The sequence below is a fragment of the Coturnix japonica genome, chromosome 18 (assembly GCF_054131305.1).
Source record: "Coturnix japonica strain WE chromosome 18, WE-NBRP24, whole genome shotgun sequence".
NCBI lineage: Eukaryota > Metazoa > Chordata > Aves > Galliformes > Phasianidae > Coturnix > Coturnix japonica.
The window spans coordinates 13,177,406-13,196,601 of NC_140680.1; the positions used below are offsets into that span (position 1 = coordinate 13,177,406).

At 50.1% G+C, this 19,196-nt stretch overlaps 1 protein-coding gene across 5 annotated transcripts in view; it reads right to left on the minus strand.

Moving 5' to 3' along the window:
* The window catches only part of SIL1 (SIL1 nucleotide exchange factor), a 90,075-nt gene extending 72,707 nt beyond the window's left edge, over positions 1-17,368 (minus strand). For 3 of the 5 annotated variants that reach the window (XM_085519314.1, XM_015876021.3, XM_085519315.1), the window contains exons 1-2: positions 9,284-9,317; positions 7,071-7,190 (exon numbers count right to left, since the gene is read on the minus strand). Coding sequence is in view for 4 of the 5 variants with exons in the window: in XM_015876021.3 (XP_015731507.2) it covers positions 7,071-7,078 (8 nt within the window). In the remaining variant the exon portion in view is untranslated. Of the gene's footprint in view, positions 1-7,070; positions 7,191-9,283; positions 9,318-15,257 lie in introns of those variants that run through there. The other 2 variants (XM_015876024.3, XM_015876023.3) reach the window with 2 other exon arrangements.
* Between the last annotated feature and the right edge of the window lie 1,828 nt (positions 17,369-19,196).

Sequence of the window (19,196 nt, forward strand, 5' to 3'; positions counted from 1 at the left end):
CCAGCTAACAAACTGCGCCTCAAGTACCCACCAGCAGAAACAATTTGTCATGTGTCAGATCAAATCAACTCTTATGAGACCGCTGCACTCCCTGAAGCAGACGGCTGCCAAACTCCAAAAGAAAAATTCAAGAAACCTGAGCTGGCCAGAGCTAGACCCAAGTGCTCACAAAGACCAGAACACTTTCCATTTATAAAACACATCAGCACAAGGCAATCCAAGGCAATCTGTTCCTGTGCAGCACCTCCTCTGTGAGGCAGACGTCGGTAGGATCCATTACTAAAAAGAACTTGGGTTTTAAATTATCACTCTGGGCTGAAGCCCCTTGTAACACAGACTTCACGCTCCTCATCCAGCAGCACAGCATCCCACTCAGCCCAGGGAACCATTATGAAGGCTAATGCTGGTAGACAACCTTCAGTAACGTGAAGTGCTGCCAACCTGCAGTGGGTTCTCATCCATCTGAGCAAGTGCTGCTCCTTCCCAGCCAGCCTCACACTCTTCCCCCTCCTTCACTTCAGCTTCTTTCCTCCATCCCTCACTCCTCCTCAGCTCCTTCCCATCCACGGCACATTTTCTTCTCTCCTACCCTTCTCCTGCTCTCCCTGCAACCACAACACAGGTCCCAGCGCCTTTTAGAGAGGGTGACACTGTGATGACAAAGCCAAAACACACTTGGACACCTTCTAAGCATGAGCAGGGATTTCAGTTCTCCTTCCTTGGTCAAACCTTAATGTGAGAAGCACTACTGCACCCACCTGACGGTCAGCATCACCCATCTGAGACCAACCACACAAATCTCCCCTGCTACAGGAGATGAACACAGGACAGACTGCTTGCACGAGGAGGCCTGAGGTGGATGGAAAGCTTTATAACTCACAAAGGAGGGTGGTTTACTTCAAAGAGAGAGCGAATGGGAGCAAGGTAAGAGATCTAAAGGAAAGATGAGAGAAGGAGACGCTGCCTCCAGTCACCAGAAAGCAACGTCTGTCCCAAAATCTTACAACAGAGCCTGACTGACACGACACATAAACAACAAACAAAAAGAAAAGAACAAACTGGCCTGGAGCAAAGAACATGGGAAACAGAAGGCAGGCATGGGGAGCTCCCCTCGGTATCGGGAGCACAAACCTCAGCAGCTGTTTTTCTCCAGAATTTACTTAAAGGGCATCTGATGTTCCATGACAAGTCATATCCAGACGCTGTTTGATGTGTACTGGGATTTCTCTCCTGCCTCAAGGAATGGCACCAGGTGCAGGACATGGACTTGCCGGCCTTGCTGCTTCCTGCCAGCACCTCGTGCAGCACAAGCACAGTCAGCTGGCACGTGCAGAGAAGAACTGCGAAGCACTCACTTCCAGCAAGCAGAACACGCAGACTGCCGCCATAACACTGCAAGTGTGACACCGAAATATCCTGGAGGAGGTGGTTAGCAGACACAAGGACGTCACTTCCAGTGATGCTCTGCAGCCGGGCTCCTGCCGCCTCCCTCAGACCTTACACATTTTGCTTTCCCACAAGCACAGGACACGGACCCCTCTCAGTGTGCACCCACCCAAGCACAGGAGATGCTTGAGCAGCAGGCAGAGCTTCAGGTGGAAACCCATAGCACGGCTTCAACTCCCAGCTCTGAGCAGAGGACAGCAGGTCCTCCTCTGAGAAGTTCACTTATCTTCAGCATCCTGACTCGAGCAGATTTCAAAGAGAAATCAAACGGACGAGGTGCTGAGGAGCTCCAGGGCACCCGCACTGATTTTCTCAGCAAGTTCTGATTATGTTTTTAAACAATGGGAAATTTTCTGAACAATAAAGAGAACAAAAACCACGCAAGCCACCAGAAAAGCAGCGAGGACTCAAAGCTGCTTCAGACAGCAATCTCGCTCCCTCCCAAAGCGATGCTCTGCAAAAACCCAAACAAAAGAACTCATTTACAACATCACCAGCCAATTGCTTTAACCCTAGAAAACTTGTAAAAGTGCCACACTTGTGAGTGCCATTACGATTTCCAGCAGCCTCCTGCTGACTTTGAACAGACTTTGCAAGCTTCTCTGCACACATTTTGCACTTGATTACTCCGTGCTCATCGGAAGAAAGGAAAACAGCGCACTAAAGCAAAGCCACTTGCTTATTCCTGATGTGGATGCAGCAATGCACATGCAACAACCTCACTGCCACAGCAGACAAGTGCTTCCTCTGAGGGAACACGAGCCCTGCTCCTCACTCTTCAGCCCGTAACCCTGACAAGGACACACTGCTACAAGCCCTCGTGCATTAAAGCAACACCAGCATATTCAAAACTCCTTAAGCTCAGAGCTTCCAGAAGAACCTACCTGACTCAAAGCTGCTGCTGTTAACTGAACACAGTGTAACAGAGTTGATTTTAGGGGCAGGAAGAGACCAAGAAACATAAGACAAACTACACTGAAAAAGGTCCCTAAAGTAACCACACTACAGTAGAAATGGTGAGCTGGGCAAGTGCGCTATAAGGGCTACACATTCCCACTCCTGTGGCCTTGGGAATGAAAACGGAGTGAATTCATTTTGCATGCATATCGTCCACCATTTGTTATTGTCTGGCTATTGATGCTTACTTGAAAAATAAAATTTAATTAAAGCCCACAGTACAGCTTAGCCTGCCTTTGAAATATGCCTGCATTAGTGGATCATTACACTAAATGAAATACAGCTTCATATCATATCTTTCAAGTAGCGTCCTAAAACATTTACAAATTAAATAATACTCCTGCAGAGAGAAATTGAGACACAGTGTTTAGCAAGGGCAAAGAGATGTTTACAGATGAAAACCGAAATGAGATGTGGAGGCAATGAGGCAGAGAGGTGCCAGAGGGCTCCTCCAGACCTCGCTAGGAAGGTTCTCCACATACCAGCAAAGGAAGCATATGCCAGCACCAGGCAAACAGAAAGGGCAGCATCCCCAAGTCCCCAGGAGGCCAGCAGACGCTCATCCAGCACTTGGCGTGTGCTGGCACAGCTGGACAAGCCCGGAGGTGCTATTTTGCATTCAGGAGAGATTCAGCACCAGTACTGCAAGGAGCATCCAAGCTCAGGAGGGAAAAGGGCAACAGCAACAGCAGTGGAAAGGGAAGAAGGGTGTTTTCCATGAGCTCTTGGCACACATTGCCCACACAGGTTGATAAGCATGAAGTCAGGGTACCATATATGCACGACAACAGTAGTAAAGCAATAGAAGCTCAACTTGAGAACGTTTAACTCAACGGCAAAGATCAAACCATGCACAAAGGCTTAACAAAGGGTCCCTCACATCTCTGGCACAAGCAGCCAAATGTTGTTTCTTAGCAGTGCTGGTGCTTCCCCATCTCCAGAGGACACGTGGGCCCTGCTTACTCTCCCTTCCAGGTTTCTGGCGCCCACAGGAGGCAGATCCACACACAGCTTCTGTCCTGATAAGGACATCAAACATGGGCAAACTCTGCATCTCTGAGCACTCCTTGGTGGCCTGAAACTGGTCAGTGCTGAGAAACACACCGAGAGGGAGTGGGAGGAATGACAGAGAGAAGGTCAGTGCCCCCACGTGTCCTTTGGAAACCAGGCCAGAGGATTCAGACCAGTGAAGAGAACGCTCAAAAGACTGAGGGAAGGGATGTAGAAAAGCACTCTTGTGGCAGACAGCACAAGATATACTGCGCTAACATTTACATGGAGCAAAAAAAAACAAAGGGAACTTTGGTTTCTTAGGGTGAAAGCACAGACAGGTTAATGAGTCAGCGTCAGTCAGAGGAGCAATGTCTGATATTGAGAAGAGCAAAGCAAGTGAATATTGCATGAGCTTTACAGCTCAGGCTTGAGGAGATCCAAGATTTGTCTTTTCTTTAATAGCATCTGGGGCAACGCCAACTGTTCTTTGACAAACTATTTACTCCGAGAAATAATTTTCTTTAAACAAGGGTAGCCCAAGACTGCATCCTCTCTCACACACGTCTGGGAAAGGCTGCACCCTGCAGCTCCCATCTCCATGGCAATACACCAGCTCACACACAGAAGGAGCCGATGGCAGTGCAAATCTCAGCACAAAGGCAAACCTTCCCCAAGAAAAGACTGGGGGTGGCAGAGCCCTCTGCAGTGCCAGCCCATGAGGAAGGTGGGCTGGAGGAGCCAAGTGTGTGAGATGCTCACTACTGTGAGAAGCAAAACATGCCGGCCTGTAAGAAAGAGAAAAGAAAACCTCGTGAGGGCACATCTGGATCCTTCTTCTTACAGGAAGATGACGAAAGATTCACAGCTGCTGCTCATGCTGGGGATCAAGAACCAACAGTTGAATTCCCAGTGGTCCCGCTGAGTTATCAGCACGCTGAATATCTTACTTAGAGGCAGAAAGTTCAGCCTGCCATATAACCATTGGAAGCTGTCAACTTCCAGCCTACCCTGCGCTTCCTCTGTGGGATCCTTCCCCATGAATCATGGACTCCTCTCCAACATCACTCTGCAAAATTAAAATGAGCAGCTGTGGCAAGAAGCAATTCATTATGCATTGAGCTCCTGAGACTCACAGCACAAAGCAAGGTTGGGCAAAAACCACCTAAGTGTATGAATAAACAGCCCAGGATCCTTCCTAACAGAAACATACAGTGGGGGGAGATGAATCAGGAGTTGCATAGACTTGGCACACAGAGCATCCCTCCTGCATGAGGGACAGTCTCCACTATGGCCCAAGGTGCCAGAGGCAAAGCAGCACCAAACCTGCCAACAACATGGCTGTCCCCTACCTGCAGCCCTGCCCTCTCCCTTCCCACATCATCACTCCCAATCACCTGCACTCCCCCCAGCCCCCCTTTCCTAACAGCAGTCAGCACAAAAGCTGCATGGCAGCACCAAGACAAGCTGGATCTGGCTTTGTGCTTCCCAGGCTGAGTCAAAGCCTCCCTGATACTTAAAAGCAGCACAACCAGCTTGCATAAAAGATGAAGACTGCTGAGCCTCCCCCAGCCTTCCCAGGGCGAGATCAATCTGCGTGCACTGCAATCATCAGGCAGCAGGAAAGCAAGGCTAGACTGCAGCACAAGGTTAAAAATGACCGGGCTTCCCATCCAGTTATTTCAAGAAACCTGCTCATCTACAGCTCACCAGCCCTGTTCTCTATCTCTGCTGTAATGACAATGAAGTTTTAATACTTAAAGCAAACTGTATTGCCATTCTTATTTGATTGAGGAAAGGGAAGGCATGGGGTGTCTGACAGGGAGGAGGGGGCACAGCTCAAACATCTGCACAAGTGCCCATTTCCTCCTTCTATAGTTCAAGGTTAAACATTTCATTTGTACTAATTTCCAAGTCTGCCTCTCTCAAAAGCTGTGCCAGGTAATTAGAATCATTATAACTATTATTAGACCATAATATTATTATAGCATTTTTGCTACTCTTGACATCTGTTGGCTGATAGATTTAACTGGTACATAAGAAATAATTGTGCACAGATATCTTGCAAATGAGCACCAACACAGAAGACATTAAAACGTTCTATGTTGAAAAAGTTAATTTTGTGAAAGCATGCTTGAAATAAAAAGTCCTAAAATTAACACTTAAACCCTTAAAAACTCTCATTAAAGTAACTGTTTTGGTTTAAAATAGGCAACTGCTTAGGCTTTTCATTAGGGACTTAAAGATATATACCTGGCTTGGTATTTCTTTCAGATCAACATATGTATGCACCTTCTCCCCACCTATTCCAGTGACCCACAGGTTTCTCTAACATCCATCCATCTTCCCCTCCCTGCAGCAGACCCTGGAATTATTTGGCAGAGATTCTGATTGTGCAGAGAACTGCTACAAGCAGGACTCTTATCCACTGAAAATCCTACAGAATTATCAGTGAACCCACATTCAGGATAAAACAGCTTCTTGCACCACGGGAAGCCCAGGGGGCTCTACAACATGGACTCAGGTTACCATTTATCAACCACTGAAATTCTGCTGTACCCAGTGTGGAACACCACCTTCTCACAGCTGCAGCACACAGCTTCCTTGAGAGAAGTGAAGCAAACTCTGGCTGAAATTGCAGGAATGCTGGAGGGAAGCTGAATTTTCTTCGCTGGGACTGTAATTTGGTCAGAGCACTGACATCACCTGTGGGGCAAAAAGGAGAACAGGGCACAGCTCCTCTGTTACGTCGATGACATCCTCGGAGCGCAGAGATAACAACAGTGGCCTAGTACCTCCAGCTACAAGCCTTGAGAGGCAGAGGAGGTGAAACACAGAGGAACCCTGAGCTGGCCTTTAATTTGGTGGGGCCAAGTTTCACCTCCAGCTACACAGACATGCAGAGAAAGATGGTAAGTGGATGGAAGTGCACTTCTGAACAGGATCAGCCTCTTAACCTTCAAAAAGCTGAAGACAGAAGCTCAGTACTGACCAAACTCAGGCAGCTGGAGCCAGCCCTGTTTGGACAGTGACATTCTCCCTAGTTAAATGGATTTCATTGGTTAAAGCAACCCTTCTTCCTTAAACACAGTTCATACTGAGAAGATAACAAGCAGAGCTCTGCTGGAATGAGGTATCCTGCAACTGCTCCCACATGAAGACTCTATTCAGGAATAAGAAAACCACCGTAATTAATTAACCCACAGCAAGCCAGTTTTATTCCAGGGTTGAGAAAACGCACAGGGAACTTTCTTAGAACTGCATGAGAAGAAAAATGTATTTCACACACAGACAAACCTAACCTTCACTATGGACAGATTTACAATGAAAATACAGCAATGCACTTCAGACACAAATTCCCCAGCACACATCCCTCTGCAACCAAAGCAGAGAGATTCCTACACTTTATGTGCTGCTGCTCCAAGGAAGCTCATCCCAGGAGCTGCCATTTCTTCCCATCCCCACACTGAGCAGCTCACAGTAAGACCTGCCATCCAGGAGGTGCAGGGCACAATTACCACAGAGAACAGCCCATCACATCTCCAGCCAGCACACAGGAATTAAAGCAGTCTTTTCCCACATCCATCACTCTTAGGCAACTCGGAAGAATTCAGATGAGGTGAGCCCACCTCAATAAGGCAGAGCAATGTCTAGAGAAGGACAACAAAGTGACTCACCCACGCATCCACTCCAGGGGTAGCTGTCAATGACTCCTTGTTGCAAGGGGAGAAAATGTCACGGAGTGATCCTCAGAGCTCTGACCAGGTTTGATTCTATTCATCCTTTTCATTCATGGCCTGTACAATGAAAGAGAAAGTACTTTTATAAAAGCTGAAAGGGTGCCCAGCAGTTAAGAGCTTGAAGCACTCTAGAGGTCATGATCGGAATTGATAAACTTAAAGGAAAGTTCCAAAAATACCCACAGATCAATAAAAAGAAAAGCAGGAAAAACAAAGCGAAGAACTACCCTCGAAAACAGCAAAAACAGAGATCAGATGCACAAATACAGCATGAGGGGAAACTCTAGATAGAGGTAACGCTAAAGAAAATGCAGTGCCCCTATGGGCCAAGCAGTGCCCTGAGAGACCCAGTTTGGAAATTGCTCCGAGCATCCCTTGCTGGCCTCAAGATGGGGGTACAAACAAGGTGGCTTTTCCAGCCTCATGTTTTATTTTAGTACCCTCCATCTGGACACTCCTACACCACTACAGCAATGACATTCAAGAGCTAAATTAACAGCCTTCCCGAAAATACAATAGAGCTGCTCACACTGCTGGAGGGGCACCCACACAGCAACACACAGCACGAGCACAGCCGTGCCCATTCCAATTCACACCTTTGTCACCTATGATCTCATAAACAGAGCTCCCAGCTCAACTTGCCACCGAGCCAACCTGTACCGCAGGCTGGGGCCTCTAGCTGAGCTAGTTGAGGACCAAAGGAATCAGCAGCAATCATTACCAAAAGCAATGCAAGGATCTAAGGGCTCACTGTATCAGGGTACTGCACAGAGCAGCTGTGCCCCTACAGCTGACATACACACACACAGCTGCACCAAACTCAGCAGGGCCCTGACCCAGAGCTCTGCCAGCACATGGGCAAGATCTGCAAGTCCTTTGCAGAACGAGAATGTGACTTTGAGGAACATTTAAGATTCCACAGTAACCCAGAGCGCTTCTTTTTTCTTGGATCAGAGCTTTGGGAGCACAACGCCTCCCAAACCACAGCCAGAAGAGATTTGACAAAGCCTTTAACCCACGCTCTCTCTTTCCACGTGGCTGTTTCCCAGAGGATCCCATGTTGTGGCATTACACATCTGAGGTGCCAAGAATATCTGCATGTTAATAATAAATAATAACCAGCTTTATAGGGAGCTTATCAACAAAGCGCTCGACAAATCTTAATTAAAGCTGATTCACCTGCTCCAGGAGTGAAAGTTAAATATTATTTTTCACAGGGGAAACCTGAGCGGTAATAGAGCCACAGTCATAGCAGGGAGGATCAGCACACAGAAGGGCTGGCTGCTATATGTATTTATTGCAATAACCCACTGCCTTGCAAACTCTCAGTGTAAAGCTGGCAAGTTTCAATCACATCAGCAGAGCTTGACCACATCAGTGTTTTACCAGTCCTTCAAGGTAAGAACAGGGAGAGGGAGGGCTCAGGGGCTGCAGGAAGGTTGGGAAGCTTTCTGCTGTTCATGCTAAGGAAATTCTCAACAGTGAGAGAGGACGTGGGAGTGGCAGAACAAACCAGCTTCATCCAGGGCATAGGGAGCACTGTGCAGGCCAAAGGGCAGGGAAGACACAGCAGGGATCACCTGTTTCCAGATGATAGAAATAATATGTAATAGAAAAATATCTGTGTCCATTCAAGTCTGCAAACAAGCAGTTGTGCAGAAGGAACCTGGTGCACTCCTGCAGTGCTTGGGACGAGACTCTGGGACAATATTTGGGCTGCTTCCAGCACAGCAGCACCCTACAGGTGGCTCACAAATACACGTGTAAGCCAGTCTGGCCACGGTAAGGTTGGAGAAAGCATGGAGCCCATCCCTTGTTAGCAATACCCCCAGCACAGAGATGGGCTCACAGCAAGCAGGAGGGCTGCGTTAGTGCTGGGGCAGATGACAGAGCTCAACCTCACGCTCAGTTCATCACAACTGGGTGATTACATTGATTAACTCAATGTCTGCTCCCAGGTACCAGGCCGGCTGTGACTCGGTGCAGGCCCAGCTGCTGGTCACACGCTGCCTCCAGCAGGAGCGGAGCGCTCTGCCTGGCCTTTTGTTGGCTGCTTCTACACCACGACAGGCCTGGATCCCTCCTTTATCCACCATGGAACAGAACGGGCCGCCCCGGTACGGCCGGACCCCACGGACCCCCCCACTCACCGCTCCGCACTGCGCACGCTCCGCCGGCTGATACGCGGCTGCGCAATGGAGGCTCCGCCCGCTGCCTGCCAGCATGGCCGGGGGGGGGCGGTGTGATGGAGGGGGACATGAGATGAGTTAAAGTCACACAAATAGCGGGTGAGAACCAGGTTTGAATCGTAAACCACAGGGTTAGAAAGGACCTGCACCATCATCCAGCCCAACCGGCAGCGGGATGGTGGGCTGCAAAGTGCTTTGGGTGCTGCCCTTGATAGGGAAGGGTGACACAGGACTCGTCCTGCCCTGCAGCACAGCACAGGGGAAGGCTGCACTCCATCCTTGGGCAGCAAAGAGCCTTGGCTGCAGGATAGAACTGATCTGTTGCAGATAGTAGATAAAAGATTGGGGTTAGGATTCATACAGGACAAGCCCATGGCTGCTGCAGACCCACAGCCTTGTCTGGGTGTGGGACTCTGTGCCATTGATCCCAATGGGAGCAGCATTGGGTGGCAGCCTGCAAAGTCTCACTCATGCTTGGTCCAGAGAGAAGCGTGCTGCAATGCCGGCCTAATCCCCTCCTCTGTAATCGCTCACACATCAGAGATGTAAAAAAAACACGCTCTGCATGCAGGATCTTCTGCATTTCAAGAGCTGAGTTCTTCAACAATGCCTGTTTGATCTGATGGGACAGAGGGTTGTTCCAAAAGATGGGTGTGAGAGAATAATTTGGGGCTGAGAATAGTTTTTTATCAGTGTAGTTAAAGGCAATCACAGCGCTAGGAGGGAGCCCTAATTGTGGAGCTGTGTAATTAGTTTTTATGTCGCTGCAATTATTCTGTTGGCTACATAGAAAGAACATGGCAAAACGCGGCACTTAATTTTAAATCGGGACTCGATTCTCTTTCAGTAGGTAATTGATGTTGATCACATCACTTAGCAGTGACTATAAAATGCACTATCTAGATTGTAAAAGGATGGAGAAAAGGACTAAGCAGGTAGGTAGTTGATGGATCACGGGCTGTATTGGTGGGAGGCAGCATTAATCCATCAGACTTCAGCTGTATCTGTTCACAGCCACTGCTGGACACTGTTACTGGCCCATAGTGTTAACGAATGCAGAGCTGCTGCTCCCCACGGCCCGAAGCATCGCACACTGCTCTGAGCAGCCGCTCTGCCCCCAGGTGCTGGTGTCAGCCGATGAATTTGCACTTAATGCAATTGATTCCTTGTGTTTAAACACCTCCTGCTAAAGGCAGGCTTTGTTTTCTGCTGCTGGGCTTCAAGCGCATGCTCAGGATTTTGCTCCAGGGAATGGAATAGAAGCTGAACCCGTAAAACTTTTCCTTGCCTTTGCCACTGACCACAATGTCTTGATTTCTGCAAGCAGTTTCATTGTGGGAAGGACAGACTTGAGTGGATGGCATCACAGCTGCAGGGCTGCCCTGCATCCTTTGGAAATGCTCTTTCTCACCCACAGCACATGATTTATTCTTCTTTTTCCCCTCCTTGGGCACAATGTTCCCACATCCCTGAGTCTCCTTCCTGTCCTGTTCTGGAGCTGAGGCCAACGTTGCCTCCCAGAGCTGCCAATTAGAGATTTTGGAGGCTGTATCTCTGCTCTCACTGCTGGGACCCAGCAGCTTCTGCAGGACTAGTTCTGCCATTTCAGCATCATCCTCTCCAAATCGCTGTGATAATCAGCCATGCCCTGCCTGCAGTCCCCAATCCCCACCAGCCCAAATGCTGTTCTGCTTGCCATAAAAAAAAATCCATCTTGCCTGCAGCTGGTGGGTGAAAGGGGCTTTGCTGTCAGTCGCTTGGAGGCTCTGGAGTGGTAAATGGAATATGATGAGCTGAGAGACCATCCCTGCTCTTGGGGAAGCTGTGCCAGCAGGGCCAGCACTGGAGATGAAGCATGAAGGCTTGCGGGCAAGCTGATGCAGAGCCCAGGGCAGTGAACCCAGCAAGTGTCAGCCTGCAACACCACTTCTCCCACTCGGGTGCATCCATGGGACGGCTCAGCCCTGCAGCTGAGGCTGCAGCAGGGCACAGGTTATTTCTAGAGCCCCACAGCTCTAGATGACCCCAGCATCCCACCACAAGTTGTGACAACTTCATTCATTCAATGTCTGGGGCTGCTGGCTGCAGCTTGACTGCATCAGTGTCCCCATGGCCATATCCAGTGCTGCTACCTCCTCATCCCCACTGCTGGGGCATCTCTGGGCCATGGCACACACTGTTTAGGGAGTAACCACTAAAAGAATTAATGAAACACTTCCCATTAGGTGGAAACAAGGAGACTGTGAACTTTGGCAGCGCTGCATGCTTAAGGGAGAGAAAACTGCTAGGAGAAGTTATTCCTTGCAAAAATGGACTTAAATTATCACTTCTCACCAACACCCAGCACTGGATGCTCTGAAGTGATCCAGCAGAGCGTTTGCAACTCCTTTCCACCATGCTGCACACAGGGACCCTGCTGCTTGTCACCTGGGGGTATTTACTTGGTGTCAGCACCTGCATTCTGCTGCTGCCCAATGGGCAGGTTTTTGTGGTGTCAAATGTTAGTTACAAATGGTTACCAGACCCCACACAGCTTCAGTAACACTGCCTAACAGAAGAGCACCGGGGAAGCACATCAGTGGTGCCAGACAGGTCCTGGGAGCCCACATGGTGCCAAGTATATGTAAAAAATCAGTGCAGCCCCTGAGAGCCCACGAGGGCTGAGTTAAGGTGATACAGCTGCTCAGCATCTTGGTTTAGGATTTCAGAAGTTGGGCTCCCTCTGGGCTTGGTGATGCAGGGGGGACCCCACCATCAGGGCGTCTTTTGCTTGTACTTGAGTTTCAGGGAAGGATGGTATCTACTGGCACCTGGGAAGCAAACAGCCCCATAAATCAGCAACAAGATGAACTGTGGATTTTTAGGGCCTCAGCTCCATCTCCCCCTACCAACAAGGCTTTAGGAAAACAGCCGGGCATGCCCACAGTGGAGAGAAGGCGACAGTGAAGCGAGGACTTGTTTTCCCAATTCGTCCTGTCTGCAGCCTGCCAGCAGCGTGGCAGGGGAAATGAAGATGTTATCGAGCAGCAGTGCACAGCAGTAATTGAAAGCCTTTTTGCTGCTGGAAACCCTCAAGGCTGCCAGTCTCTCGTCTGAGCTGCCACTTGCAGATACTTTTTCATTTCCTCTCTGTTTTGCCTCAACTTTCCATTGAGTGTTCCGATTCCTCATCATGCATCCTGAATCCCGGTGTTAAATATGTGAATACAGAGGTATTTACACCCCCTCTCCTGGGTTGTTTTGTATATAAATTTGCCCTGCTCGTAGACTTCTTGTCTCTGCAAATGCTGTGAGCAGTGAGCTCTGCCTGGGGCTTCGCAGGGTGAAGCTTTGAGGAAAGTGGTGCAAAAAAAACATCCAGCATCACTCTGGCTCTGCTGGAGGATGCTGACATAGAGAAAAATATCAGCAAAAGGGATGGAGCAAGGCAGGCTGCTCCCCTGCATCCCCCAGTGCCTCCTTGTTCCCTGCCCTGCACAAGGATTTTGGTGCTGTGGTAGAAGGGTGAAAGCAGCAGCTGAAGAGCAAAAAATGTGAAGTGTGAAGAAAGGCTTTAATTTTCACGAAATCTCTTAATCCATTAATCACAGTGAGACTTCTGTATGGAAACCTCCCTCTCGTTTAATACCGCCTAAAGATCATCAAGATAGTAATGACTGTTTTGAGGGGGAGGAGGAGGAGTGAGATGGGACAGGCTGAAGGCGTGGGTTTGTCTCCAAGGAGAGGAGATCAGCCCTTACCAGCACTGAGCCAAGCACATGGAGCTGCTGAAGCTGGGCAAATCCACTTAGGCATCTGAAACAGCTTATGGGAGTTTCAGGAGCAGTCTCAAATGTTCCCTCTTCCATTCCACCACTATGCCTTTCCTCCTTCACATTCATGCTGTTCCTTCCTTAGCCCTCAGAAGGTTTCAGGATGCAAAAACTATCCCAGACACAGAGAGAAGCATCACTGACTTCACTGAGGGGAAATGGTCCTGAGCACTTTTGGGATGCCTTTGCTGCAGACTGGATCTGGAGTCTTCATTCTTCCATCGTTTCATTTCACACAGCACCAATGGGAATCAAAAGCAGCACAACAGCAGAGTGGGGATGAGCACAGCCACGAGCTCTAGACAGGCTCAATGCTCGGGCTCTGCTCCCTTTGAGAGGGCTTTTGCCGAGGCTCCAACTGTAAGAAGCTTCAGTCAGCCCCCAGGAGCCACTGAGGCTCCCTGCAGTGCCTTTCTGCTGGGCAATGGAGCCCTCTCAGTAAATGAAGGGTCTTTTTAGTCTTCTGCCTCCTACCACTAGATCTCAGCATTAACATAACAGCAAGAGGGGAGACCCCTGTAAGTCCTCAGGACAGTTGAATTAACACAGTGGAAATGTTGTTTTATTGCTTTGATGTTCTTCAAGTGACCTGCTTCACTTTACCATCAATGCCAGCTTCAGTCCCAGGAGCCAGTCAGACCAGTCAAGGCTCCCTTCCTCCCCATGACGGTCACACAGACCTCAGACCATCCTGACTGCGGTGGGGATCACAGCATCTACAAAGCAGGGTGCTTTCCTGAAGCTGTTAACCCGCTTTGCTCACGGGAAGAAGACAGGAGGAATTAGTATGCAGCATCTTCCTCAGGAAATCAATGTGATTTCAACTCACTGTGAAGTTCCCTGACTGTGTTAGACATGCTGCACTGGTAAAAACTAATTCTCAGAGGAGGAAGAGTGGAAGAAAAAGAAAGAAAAAAAAGCCTTTTTCAGTGACGAGATGAGGCTAAAATGTTGCAGGGCTGCAGCTTCCAGGGCTGGGGCTGGCTTGGAAGTCCCAGAGCTGAGAGGGCTGCGCAGTGCGGTCATTCCAGCTGCTTATCACAGAACTGAGAAACACCCAGGAGGGAAAGAGAGAAGAGAAAAATAGGGTTAAATGGCATTGGGAAAAGAAGGGGGACAGCAGGGGGGGAGCACTCAGCCAGAGGGGAGCTCAGAGAAGGGAATGGAAGGGAGGGAAGGGGAGCAGAGCATCTGCAGAGCTCTGCCAGAGACCAAAGGGAAAAAAGAAATTGCTCTGTAGTTAAATGAGAACCAAGGGAAAACTGCACAGATGCCTGAATCGCCTGAGTGCGCTTTGAACAGTAAAAGAGCCAGGCACTGGCAGCGAGAAGAGACACAGGCAGGCCTGAATGGGGGACATGCAGAGGGTCTTATCCAGCTACAGTCTCAGATCTGGCTTCCAGAAAAGTGAATCCCAAGGGCCTCTGGGAGATTGTGGGACCCTTAGCCAGGGATGGAGGTGCAGTGAGACCTCTGCAGCATCTCACAGCACTGTTCTCATGGGGAAGCACTGGTGAATGAAGCCTGGAGTGCACACTTGCCTGCAAGAAAACTGAGGCTTACATTAACCCAGCCCTGTTACAGACTGGGAACATCACAGCAGGACAGCCCTTCCCATGGGTCCCAAGAAGGTCCATGGTATCATAGAGTTGATGGAGATAGTTTTTGTATTTGCTTTTGCAACAAGATAAGATCAAGTGTCAGCTGCCCCCTAAGGGAGACAGAGCAAAGATGAGCCTGCAGCAGTACCATCCTCACCAGCGGGCTGTGTCCCCCAGGCCTGAGAGCAGTGGGCAGAGCCAGGCACTGTTTACAGAGCAACCAGCAGCTCCGTGCACAGCACACAGGACCCACCACCGTGTCCAGGCAGGAAGAAGACATGAGACTGTGGTGCCAAGGGCCGGTGCTGAGGGACACAGGGATAAAACAGCAGGGCTCTGTGTGCTGCACCTGAAGCACTCTTAGGCTTTTAACAAGACCTACATATCCAGGAGGAGCATTTTTCTTTGTTTTCATTTTCCAGCTGTGAATTATTGAAAGCTTTACTGCAGCTCTCCCAAATCATTCTCGGGCAGACAAAAGCTAGTGCTAAATGTGCTTTCCAACAAAAACAATCAAGATGCCTTTTACTTACGGTTCACCTGTCCTTCCTTTAGCCACATCTTTAACTGCTTCAGCATTTGGTCTGATCAGCAGCGTCTGCTCCAGGGCAGAGGAGGCAGCGAAGAGCCCGAGGTGTTGCAGGTCAAGATGAAAATGCTGCGTGTGCCATTAACTGTCAAAACTGTAACTCGCTTAAATCAGTGCAATTAGATTGCTCATGGATTACAGGAGCAACCGCTGCAGCTATTCATTGCACATGCTGCGCAATTAAACTACAGTCTTGACATTAAAGTGACATGATTAAAAGCAAGTGTCAGAGGCTCGGATCTATGGGAAGCTCAGCAGGCAGGGTTAAGTCCACAGCTTCTTTAGAGGCCTTCTGGGGTTGAACACCCCAGGGTCTGGGAAAGATCTCCAGCCCCTCAGCAGAGCCAGCTCTGCTTTTAAGTCTGTAATGCCACCTTGTGATTATAGTGGAGACGGCAGGGTCCCCTCTGTGGAGCTTAATGAAGCACGTGGCTCTTGTTCAGGCAGATGGAAAGCCCAGGAGTACCCCTGTTCAACAAGTTTGGGGCTAAGAGGAAATCCATCTCTGACAGAGAAGTCCCTACTCCTGCTTTGAGAGAGTGAAAATGATTCATTTCATTAATATTTATCCTTCTAGTTCAATTCTCTGGCTAAGAAAGCAATTTCTTCCAGGCTGAGGAATTTGATTTAGGTCTCTCTTTAGGTACTGAGGACTAATTTTCTCTTTCAGTGTGGAAGGAAACAGTGCCACATTCAAGCAGTAAAGGCACTTTTCTTCCCTGATTGAAGCCAGAGAGTTCAGTGAGGTCAGCTTTGTTGTAAGCATCCACACCAACTTGAATGCTGAGATGCTTCAGCACTGGTGGAGGATCACTGGTGCTCAAGGTGAGGAGCGTTAGGTGCTCTCAGTTAGCACTGATGCTCACAACTCATTAACTTTCCCCATCCTACCCCTTGAATATCTCAGCAAGAGGACACGGTGCCAGAACTCCACAGAGCTGCACCACAGGCCGACACAGCCCATGGTGGAGATGGAGCCCTTGGTCTTTGAGGTGCCTCCATGGGGTTTTCTCATCACTCATTGCCCACTGCCATTGCACTTGGGAGAGATCCTCCCAGCATGTGCTGCCCCAGCTGCACACAAACCAAATGGGATGGTCAAACTGGAAAGGGCCTGAACAACAGTTCTCAGCTGTGCTCCAGGGTAGAAAATCCAGGGTTATCACCAGGGCTGATGTAAAGCTACAGTGATGGAGGGACAAGTGATTGCAAACACAGAGGGCACTTCGTGATCTCTTCTTGCAGCCTGGACAGTGAGCCCTGCCAAGCCCTGCACAGGCTGCTTAAAACTGTTCCAGTTTCAACCCATATAATTCATGAGTGCAGAGTGGGGACAATACTCATAACCTTAAGATGTTTCCAGCAGCACCAAGGAGATGCTTCAAAAGCTTTCCAAATGCCAAATACCAGAAGTCAGTGACTCTCAGTGTCAGGAACACCCTCTAATTTCACAACACAGGCTTTCCTTGCGCTCCTGCACAGCTTTCCTATCTAGTAATTGGGCACAGAGCATTGTTTCATCTCATGCAGTGAGGCAGGCTCAAGCACACGCTCGCACATCACTTATGAACTTGGATAAAAGCTGTTGTGCCAAGTGAAGCACGTCAGCTCTGCCTTGGGTATCCAATCAAGTCACAGCTTCCTGGCAGACGTGCCCCCTACACCTACCACAGCCCTTCTGGCTGCTGAGAGAATGATCCTGGGACATCCTGAGCCCAGCACTGCCTTCCTTGGAAGCTGTGCCGCAGCAGCCCTGCCAAGCACAGCATGCCGAGCCGAGTACAACCGCAGTGAGTGCAAACAGCGCCTGGCAGGGCAGCAGGTCCTGAGCTGCTCTGTGCACAGCTCTGCCTGCCTGCGCTGATCGGCTGCCAAGAGCTTTCACAGAGGTTTCATCTGCTTAATTGTGCTGTCCTTCCTCCTCTCCAAGGCAGGATTTCAGCTACAGCCGATGTCAGCAAACATCTCATTATTCTTTGATACCGAAGCACTCGCTGGGCCTGTTGTTCATCTCAGCCTGGTGGAAGCTAAGTACATTCTCTTTCTCTCCCACAAGTGCGGTGTCAGGGATTGACGAGTCGAGACGCTTTGTTTCAAGGCAGATCAGAGATTGAAGCTGGCACAAACGGAAGCATCGCCAACCTTCACAAGAGCAAAAGTCTACACAAAGCCTGAACTCCGCGCATCACAGCCAGCACCGTAGCGGTGTTAAGAGGCTCCCAAAACCTCGAGTTGATGCTCAGATACATCACAGCCCGACAGCGGCTGCCCCGCCTGGGGGAGCGGCCCGGACCCGGACCCGCCTGGAGGGGCGGCGCCTGCGGAACCACCCGGGCTGCTCGGCGGGGCTCGGCCTCTTCGGTGCGGGGCAGCACGAGGTGAGGATGCCGGCTGTGTTATGGCCGTGTGTTCTTGTGTCCCGCAGCACCCAGCGGTAGTCAGCCTCCCCCGCTGCAGTGCGCGGGCGGTGTTATGCCGCTGGAAGAGCAGCGAGCTGCCGGGCAGCCCCGGCCCGACGGGCCGTTCTGGCCATGGAGAGCCGGGGGTCGGCAGCCTCCGTGTGCCGAGAGTGGGGGGCTCCGGGTGGAGCTGCTCCTGGATGGGATGCGGACAGTGCTCCGAGCTCGGCTCGTCTTTCGATTGAAAACGGAGGGCGGGGGATGAAGCTGGTAAGGAAGGGGTGGATACTTCTCGTGTTAACTCCTGTATCTGCTCTAATCGCAGGTTTGCGCCATCCCGTCCGAAGGAACAAAAGGAGCCGTCGGTGCCGATCTGAAGGTCCCACGTGGAGGCTTTGTGCTGCTCCGGAGTGATGGCTTCAGGATCCGGCCTTAGCAAATAAAAGGGGCTGCGTGTGAGGTATAATGGGAATTAAACGATGAGTCCATGTTCGATGCCTCTTCAGAATCCTATTGTTTTCTTTTGGACTGTTGATTAAAATCACTTAACTTTGCTCGCTGTTGTTTCTGTTGTTTTTCGGCTGTGGGATATGGGAGGGTTTGCGGTGTTGAATGCAGCCGATGGGGGCAGGGAGGTAACGCAGCACCCAGACCTCACAGTGTGTGCATCCTTCCCTCCATTGCTGCTGCAGGGAGATCCGTGCTGCTGCTCCCTTCCTCTCCTCCTGCACTGTTGTGGGTTCAGAGGAAGATGCTGCTTAATTCAAAAGTGGGTAACTGAGAAATGGGGGCATCACTCCCAGCATAGCGCCCGGCCCGTCTCAATGCAGCGTGGTGAGCACAGCTCCGTGTTGTGCAGTGAGAAATGCTGCGGGCTCAGCAGATTTTCAGGGCAAAATTTTCCAAGTTTTGAGTCACATTATGCTACAATTAACATATAGATGCCCTCAGGAGGGACAGGGGCCTGTGTGCTCACGGCTGAGGCCTTTAACCTGCCAAGAAACACATGTAGGTCGTTGGTCTCTCCTGCTGCATGTCTGAAACTTGGCAAGAAATAGGAATATCTGCTCTGAGCCGCAGAGCATGAGCTGTGTGGACAGCAAACACATGCAGGCCGACTCCTTGCCTTGTAGAACTCTTTGCAGCGCTGGGCTGATGGATCCATCTCTGGGCTGAGCCTGAGGCCTTGAGGCCTGGCTGTAATGGCACAAAAAGAGGGGACAGGGTTGGTTTGTGTGAGCCCAAAGCTCCCAGCAGTGCTTGTGGTGCACTGCACAGCCCCTGAGCCCGCACTGTGCTCCGTGCTGCCGTGCTGCCCTCAGTCCCATTACCGCTGCCGTTGCTCCCCGATGGACACGGTGTCACTCGGGCACGGGACTCAACGGGAACCGACCGGATTCGATTCGCTGCTTTATCCCCCGCCCCGTGTGTGCTCCGCTCGGTGCAGGATGGAGCAGCGCCCTTCAGTTCCCC